At 38.8% G+C, this 8,849-nt stretch overlaps 1 protein-coding gene across 4 annotated transcripts; it reads left to right on the top strand.

Annotated features, from left to right (window-relative positions):
- The first annotated feature begins 1,374 nt into the window (after window positions 1-1,374).
- Window positions 1,375-8,288, top strand: trim101 (tripartite motif containing 101). Of its 4 annotated transcripts, XR_006928175.1 has the most exons (11): window positions 1,375-1,742; window positions 2,996-3,144; window positions 3,263-3,437; window positions 3,978-4,073; window positions 4,236-4,469; window positions 4,578-4,600; window positions 4,680-4,804; window positions 4,923-5,212; window positions 5,964-6,076; window positions 7,355-7,479; window positions 7,638-8,288. XR_006928175.1 is itself a non-coding variant. In XM_046869870.1 (10 exons), the coding sequence occupies exons 1-9, from the start codon at window positions 1,578-1,580 to the stop codon at window positions 6,048-6,050; spliced, it is 1,344 nt and encodes a 447-aa protein (XP_046725826.1). In that variant the 5' UTR covers window positions 1,375-1,577; the 3' UTR covers window positions 6,051-6,076; window positions 7,638-8,288. The 4 variants fall into 4 exon arrangements, 3 of the variants coding, with proteins under 3 accessions (XP_046725826.1, XP_046725825.1, XP_046725824.1); XM_046869870.1 differs by lacking the exon at window positions 7,355-7,479; XM_046869869.1 differs by lacking the exons at window positions 7,355-7,479; window positions 7,638-8,288 and having other exon boundaries at window positions 3,011-3,144; window positions 5,337-6,071.
- Window positions 8,289-8,849: the final 561 nt, after the last annotated feature.

The raw sequence follows: 8,849 nt of genomic DNA, 5'->3' as shown, positions 1-8,849 counted from the left end.
TTTATCCTTAAGGTGTTCACTTGGGGTGAAGTCAGAGCTCTATAGCAGGCCACTCAAGATCTTCCACTCTAATCCATGTAAACCATATCTTAATGCAGCTGGCTTTGTGCATAGGGTCATTTTGCTGGAACAGGTTTGGGTTTCCCAGTTCAAGTGAAGGGAAAATTCTTCCTATAATCCTATACAATTGTATACCTTCAACTTCTGGTAACACTTTAGGTAAGAACCACATTTCCAGCATTTACCAGACATATGATTGGATAAGTGTCCCTGTCAGGTCAGGTCAGGTCAGGTGTCCTCGTCCTTTTTTCCATATTGGGTATATGTTGGGAAGATGACACATACCCAATAGGTGGGTTCATCTTCATCCACATCTTCATCCACTTGCAATGCAAGTGGATGAAGATGAACATGTATGGCATATGGGGAGCAAAGAAAGGTCTTCAATATTCTACACAAAGTGCTTGTGTTTAAGTCTTTTGTTATAACCAAGCATGATTGTATGTGTTTTGATCAGTTTGGCTTCATTTCTAATCTGCTATCAATAAGGGCCTCAAATTTGGCTTTAATAAAAAATCTAATCACACCCATATGTATCCATTAACACAGACTGAGTTGTTATAACAACCTCCACTCTCCTCGGAAGGCTTTCTAATAGACTTCTGAGTCTGGCTGGAGGGATTTGCCCATTCAGCCACAAGAGCATTAGTAAAATCAGCCCCTAAGGTTGGGTGAAGAGGCCCATTGCACAGTCACGGATTAATTTATCCCATAAGCATTCAGTGGGCATGAGATCAGGAATAGGCCACTCGAGTTTTTCCACACAGGAACTCCATGTGCACAGGACCCCTATTTTCAGTGGAGGGAAATCAAATTTTTACAGCATGCAAAGATATTTGTGTGTGCTTATTTCCTAATCAAAAGCTCACATAATAATTACAATACACTGTAATTTAATATAACTGCGATTTTGATTAAACTCACAAGGGTAACTTTAAATGCTTTTTTTCCCATTTACATTAGATTTTGTAGGTGCAAAGGTGAAAATATCTACAAACAAAAAAAATGGATTTGCCTGATATTTAAATAGTTTGTTTTTGTTAAAAAAAACCTATGTTTATTCTACAGTTCAGACTCTAGAGGATCTGTAGTATCCCTGGTAGAAACATACTCGTTCATCTATTTCATCTGCATATTGTATTCCTGCTTCTTTTGGTGTACTTAAATATGCGGTTGCACCTGTCAGCATGCTGTGTACCTGATATGGACATGACCAGCATTGCCAAAGGTATGTGAAGAAGGAGTGGTTGCCAGCCTGTAATTAGACACCTCTACACACACACACACACACACACACACTAAACTTGGTGCTCTTGGCAAATCTAATTCCTGGTAACAGTACATGGGAGGATCCAGAGTGAGCAACAGAGGGACAAAAATCAAAGCAAAGGAAGACATGCAGCACAAATTACAGGCATATAAAAGCTGAACCGAGGATGGTAAAATCCTTGAAGAGACAGTTCTCTCATACACACTGTTATTGAATTCATTAGTGCTTCATTGGTGGGACACAAGTCATGTCTCTTCCGCTGGATGTGAGCTCCTTCAACAGGGATGCTTCACTGGTCACACTGGAGAAGCAGCTCATCTGCCCCCTCTGCCTGGAGGTGTTTACCAAACCAGTGGTCATACTGCCCTGCCAGCACAACATTTGCCGCAAATGTGCTAATGAGCTTTACCAGGTAAGTTTTTTTTTTTTTTTTTTACCCCTCGCTAACCCCTACCTTTAGGGGCAGAAGTGAAGTGGTTCTTTAATGATTAAGGCTTCAGGCTGCTGATCTGTTGCGTTCCCAAACAAAAACCTTAGTTCTTTAACTTTTTGGGCCCGTATCAACTGATGAATATATCAGCTAAATCTGCTAATATAAATGTAAGCATCTAAGGAGGGTATATTTATTATTTATTTCAATAAGTAATTAATACACTGCCTCTCTTGGCTAAATGTATCTGTCTGCTTACTTTGACAGCTAATCATAAGACCACAGGATATTCAGAGCACTGATTTGTACGTGCACTGGAGCATACAGTGTAATACAGTAACATTTAAGACTGTGTTGACGAAGCGAAGCACTGCATGATAAACATGTCAGTATGCAAATCCTAGGCAGGTGTGTGCATTATAAATACCTAAATTTAGCACATTTAATGCCTTTGAGACACAAAAAGTACACTGATATACAGGATGAAGGCTGTGACCTTTGGAATCTTATTATTGTCCTTTAAGCCGTCTCCTTTTGTGTTATAAGTAGTTTAACATATCTATATGCACTGGATTATACTTTGAAAATCTAAACAAACTCGTCTGCCACTAGGCACCTCTGCTCAGAGCTGGGCCTCTGATTTCCATTTGACCCATATGTCTCAGCTGCTGAATCCTTTTAAAGAGTGTAACTATTTAAGGCCACTGTGTCCATCTCACTCTTTCACTTCACATTATCATCTCCTGTGTATCCTCTACCTCAGAGGAAAAAAAATATGCAGCAACTGCAAATTAAATGTCTTTTTTTGTAGTAGATAATGGCACCAGTGGTACCAAACAACGGCGGTAAACACCACCGTTGTTTACAGCAGTTCACTGTTTGTTTCCATCTTAGTTGTGGGCTTGAAAAAAGAGACTGGACACGAGGGGATTTTATAAAGTTGTGTACTTCACTTAGTAACAAAACCTAATTCAAGCTGATGGTCAGGGATAAGAATCCCCCTTCTTGGGTCGGAGGCATGTCTCCTAAGTGATTTTGAAAAGAACATCTTGAAGTATAAGCCAGAATTAGTTCAAATAAGCAGCCATGACAGCATATACTGGAAAGCATACCAAGGCAAATGGAGCTGTTATGCAGTCTGGTGACTTCAATCATCTTAAAAAGAAGAAACAGTCTGTGAAAGGTTTATTAAAGCTTAATGATAACAGAACATAATACTGAGTAAGAGATTGTAGCCTTCTCTGTTCCAGGTTGGGATTGGGGGTCGATTTCGGTGTCCAACCTGTTGCCATGAAGTTGTTTTGGACCGTCATGGTGTTTTTGGGCTCCAGAGAAACCTTCTAGTTGAAAATATCATTGATGTCTACAAGCAAGCATCTGCAAGGTTTATATATATATATATATATATATATATATATATATATATATATATATATATATATATATGATTACATTACAAGATGCACTGACTAGGTTTTTATAGTTATTCAATCTGTCTCTAGTTGTAGGCCGACACCAAAACCACTAGCACAAATAAACTGTGAAGAACATGAAGGGGAGAAGCTAAATGTTTACTGCATCACCTGTCAGATCCCCACATGTTCACTTTGTAAAGTGTTTGGAGCACATAAGTCCTGTCAGGTGGCCCCTGTCTCTGATGTATATCAGCAGCAAAAGGTAAGACCGATAGCTTATCTTTTTTATACATATACTATGTACATGTACACACACACACACACACACACACACACACACACACAAAATATGGTCGACGCTGGACACCTGATCATCACAAAAGCTAAACAACCCAATTAATTTCAAATGTTGGGTTTAGAACAGAGCTGTGTGCGTGTGTGTGTGTGTGTGTGTGTGGGTGTGCCATTCACATTTTTCACACCAACCTTGGCAAACCATTCAGTTTTTTGGACCTTGCTTTGTGCATCATGCTGGAATATATTTTTGGGGTTCTTAGTTCCACTGAAAAAATATCATAACCCTAAAGCAATCCAAAACATTCTAGAAAATGTGTGCTTTATGACAAGTAGGGCAAAAAGAAAGTATTGGTGTGTCCATGAACTTTTTGCCCACCTGGTATATTCAAACAAAAAGATCTGGCTGATATTTCACAGATTTTGTCATAAATCTTTTCAGCTTTCGAACACCTTGGAAAGTGAATTAATTCACAGGTGAAATAATTACTCAGTTTTTGTGTTACAGACTGAACTTACTGATGGGATTGGACCACTGGTTGCCTCTAATGAGCGCATCCAAGCTTGCATAAATGATCTGGAGGAGATCTGTAGCAGTATTGAGGTTTGGTTGCACTTAAATAATTTTTAAATTTTAATGCTTTTCATCTTTTTTTGCATTTGCAACACACTTCTTACATACAGTTCATTATGCAATCTCATTATTCTCACAAATGATACAAAAATGTTTAGCATGGTGAGACTATATGTACAATATATGTAACAGGAAAATAGCAGAAAGCAAAAGCAGATACTGTGTGAGAAGTTTGACCGGATGTGTGGTATCCTGGAAGAAAGACGTAAGATTATGGTACAGCGAATTACATATGAGCAGGATGAAAAGACAAGCTGGGCCCAAAGCTTGGTGCATACCTACAGTGAGCATGTCGACACAAACTCAAAATTGGTGCAGACTGCTTTGAATGCTATGGAAGAGATGGAGATGGCTGCATTTCTCCAGGTATTCCAAGCATATATCTAGGGTTTTTAAAGATTCTATAAAATGTCTCGTAGAGTTCATGTTTGCTGTTTAGCTTATTAAATCTAGTATGTTTTTGTTTTCTTGTAGACCTCAAAAAACCTTATTGAACAGTAAGTTTCTGCAATTTTCTACAGTTCGGATCATATCTTGCATTTTACACTAATCAAAACAGACTCTATCACCTTCTAGGGTCAGTGAGGCAACTAAATCTGCTCCGGTGGAGACCATAGAGCCTGGATATGAAAATATGGATCACTATATGGTTGATTTTAATGATGAGGAGAGGGCTCTTTACCAGCTAGATTTCATTCAACGTGAGTCATAAGTGATCAATAAATAAATACATATATATATGCATATCTAGTCAAACAATCCAATTGCACTACTTTTAAAAAATGCAGAATGTTACATGTACAAAATATTAATACGCAGTTGAAGAAGAAGGTGAAGCACCTCCAGAAGAGCTAGCACCAGAAGAACCTGAGCCAGAAGTGTTTCCAGAGCCTGAACCTGAGCCTGAGCCTGAGCCTGAAAATGAACCTCTGCATGATCTAGTAGAGAACTCTGAGCCAGACAATGAACTTGGAATGAAGATAGAGCACTTTGAGATACAAAATATTTTATCCCAGACAAAGGAGAAAAACCAGTCACAAGTAGTAGGATGTTCAACAAGACAAAAAGAAAAGGTTATATGTGAGAAAAGTGGACTCAGCACTCAACAGGTATGGTAAAGCATTTTATATCTAATTTTAAAACTATGTTAATATCGATATAACACAAAATATTGTGATATGATTTATATGTTGTAGTGTTACCTTAATGTTAAACCCTCATTCTCACTAAAAGGACCAGACAGAGTTAGGGGGTGAGGGGCATGATTCAGGAATCCACTGCTTAACTTCAGAAGCAGATGAAGAGACTAAGCTCTACCCAACTTGGTATAGACCAAACAACAGGCCAATGCTTAGCCAAAACCAAGCCACTCCTATTGATGCCTTGGGAATTCCTGACCATAAACCAAAAGTCATGGGTGAACCCTCTGGTCAGTTCCAGCAGACAGAGACACCTTTGTCCATGTGGATGAGTAGCAGCCTTATGCCTCTGTCTAATGAGAACCAGGCCCAACTTGGAGGACGCTTGCTAGAGAGCACCCAAACATATATGCAGGAGATTGAGAAGAATATTTCTTGTGATTTGTTCAGTGGGCCAGCAGGCAAGAATAGCATGACCTCTATAACGGCACAGGTTAGTCCATTTTCCAGAGATTATGAAAACTATACAGCCATCAATTCCCCGTCATTATTTCATGTGTGATCTTGTTGGTCCTCTTCCAACACTCACACACCCACACTCCTCAAGTGATTCCTGCATCATGGCCATCAATCATTGTTTTTTATTTTTTAATATAACTATACTTCAGAAAGTTATGTTCAAAATCAGTGTCTCTCCATTTTCATTTTCATCTCTTCTTAGGCCATCATCCATACATTTTACGTTCTGGCCTTGCTGGTTATCCTCCAGAGATTATGGGGGAACATTCAATGTCTATTTTTCATATAGCACTGTTGAGGAATTACAGATTTCAGGTACTTGCTAATTACCACGTATCGCTAATCACTGAAGCGACACATTTTAAAAATGCATGGTCATTTCTATAACCACTAATATAAATTAAGAATGTTTTGAAGGAAGTTGATTTGGCAGTTCACTTCTTTGAGTAACAACATGCAGGAATATAATTTATGTGTCTCCCACCAAAAAGCTTTGTTATATGGGATATAGTGGTAGAAAATGCTAGTATGCCTTGCGAGTTGTTCTTATAAAAGGTTAATTAATAAATGAGTTGCATAAATTGAAATTGAAGCATAAAAGGCAAATATTCAAATTGCTAGCTATCAAATATTATACATATTTAATAATCTAAAACATATCCCTATGAGGAAGAGATAGGGTACAGAAAATATGTATTCACATACATATATATCGTTTATAGTGCACACAGGAAGACAACCACCTAAAAAACTTTAGGGACCTAGCATACATACAATCACCATGACAAGCTTAGTAAAACTGTAGTGTAAGGAACTCTGCGGTTCTCCACATTTCTTCTCATGCCCTGTGACTGGGAGGGATAGTATTTCTCCCTGGCCTATCGATCGAATGGGCAAAATAAGCCATTCATGAGCATCTTTGAGCTCATGTATGTGAAAGAGGACAGTTAGTGCATTCCTCTGAATGTGTTCAACTGCCCTGAGACATACAATGTAAGGCCAAAATTTGACAGACACCTGACCATCACACCTATATATGGGCCTGCCCTAAACTGTTGTTCCAAAGAAGACAACACAATTGTCTTGACAGTTTTTTGTGTGCTGTAGCATTACAATTTTCCTTCACTTGAACTAAGGGACAAAAACCTGCTCCAAGATGATTATGCTCCTGTGCACAAAGCAGGCTTCGTGAAGACAGGGCTTGATAAGGCCGGTGTTGAATATTCTCGTGGTTAAACAGGCAGACATTTCCACTGCCATTTTCCAAATCCTAGTGAAAAGCCATAACCAGAACTATAGTGGCCGATGTAGCAGCAAAACCTTCCCAAAAGAGCAGAAGCTGATTTAGCCAAGGGAGGAGAAGCTGATTTAGCCCAGACTGCTTGTCATGCTTTAGTGTATAGCCAAATTTAGCTTTTGGCTATACACTAAAGCATGACAAGCAGTCTGAAAAAGATGCAGTTCCTTCGTGTGTCTTAAAGAAGCATATACCTAGATTTCTAGATTAATAACCCAAACAAAGGCAAATGTCTACTAAAAGATGACTAAACACAGCTCAAGTACTCAGTGTGTGTTCCCTCTCTCGTTTTCCAGGGTGAACCCTGCTCAATGGGACCCCAGGACAACAGAGAGATGGAGCAGAGCATTGATACAAGCTACTCTGATGCCCCCATGTGGTAGAGAGACAAAAGCAAGCAGACATACAAACAGTTAGTCAGGTGGGTAGGCAGCACAAATGTTTATTCTTCAAGGCAGTGTAGCTTTATTGCTTGGAAGACATAACCAACAACTCTTATTATGTGGACTGACAGTGTCTTCTGTTTGCTCAAGGTTGTGCTATATGTCTGTGAATCTGCTCTGTGTTGGTCTTTGACAGACTGCAGCTGCAGATCACTCAGAGGTGGAAGCCAGCTGTCCTGCTGTTACAGGCGATTCTGCTTGTATCAGCTTCTCCTTCTCCTGGCTGAATCCACTTGCCAAGAAGAAGTGACTGCTCTTCTCAGAGAAAAGCCATCCAGTTCACATGGCATTTTGTCCAGCTGGCCATAATTCACAGGCTTTACCTCAGGGCAAACTGAATATTGTCCGGTTGGCCCACCTATCCCTCTGTTTGTATTTTGTAAAAAAAAAATAGGTTACACATATTTTTTTTTCCACATAGATAGATTTTTTCAGATAGATTTTTTTTTCACATGATTACTACAAACTACTTGGATATAAATTCTATATCTGCCAGAGAAAGACGTTTACTATATAGAACTTGTATACAATTTGTTGTTAGGGGAAAAGCTTCAATTTTAGATTTATTTCTACACCTTTGGATGTGACTTGAGAAGGTAGAAGTTGTACTGTAGTGGTACTGATGGCATAAATGTGAAAGTGTTAATTAGTAAACTAAAAAGTGGTTATTTTTATTTGTTAGCATGTTAATGTGGTTGCTGTCAGTATCAATTAAAGGTTACATACACAGTAAGCAGTACTAAATGTTAAAATGTACGAATGACAAAAATAAAATGAACTGACAAATGCTGCTTGTTTACTTTGTTTTTGAAAAACACATTAGACAATAATGTCTTTAACTGCATATACTAAAACATTCAAACATTCGGGTCAGCCTTATAAGACAACAACAAAAAAACATAATTGCATATAGCATCGTGTATATATATTCAAATACAATTATGCTGTTATACTAACATTTAATGACAGCTACAACTATAATCAAAAAGATACATTAGAACCACCTGCCTAATATTGTGTAGGTCCCCCTTGTGCTCTCAAAACAGCCCAGACTCTTCGAGGCATGGACTGCATTATACCTCTGAAGGTGTGCTGTGGTATCTGACACCAAGACATTGGCAGCAGATCCTTTAAGTCTTGTAAATTGCGAGGTGGTGCCTCCATGGATCAGACTTGTTTGTCCAGCAAATCCCACAGATGCTCATTCTGACTTTGGAGGCCAAGTCAACACCTTGAACTCTTTGTCGTGATCCTCAAACCATTCCTGAACTATTTTTGCAGTGTGGCAGGCAGCATTATCCTGCTGAAAATGCCATTAGGGAATGCTGCTGCCATGAATGGAAGTACT

Source organism: Silurus meridionalis, chromosome 16 (assembly GCF_014805685.1).
Source record: "Silurus meridionalis isolate SWU-2019-XX chromosome 16, ASM1480568v1, whole genome shotgun sequence".
Lineage (NCBI taxonomy): Eukaryota > Metazoa > Chordata > Actinopteri > Siluriformes > Siluridae > Silurus > Silurus meridionalis.
This window is presented reverse-complemented; position numbering and strand designations above follow the sequence as displayed.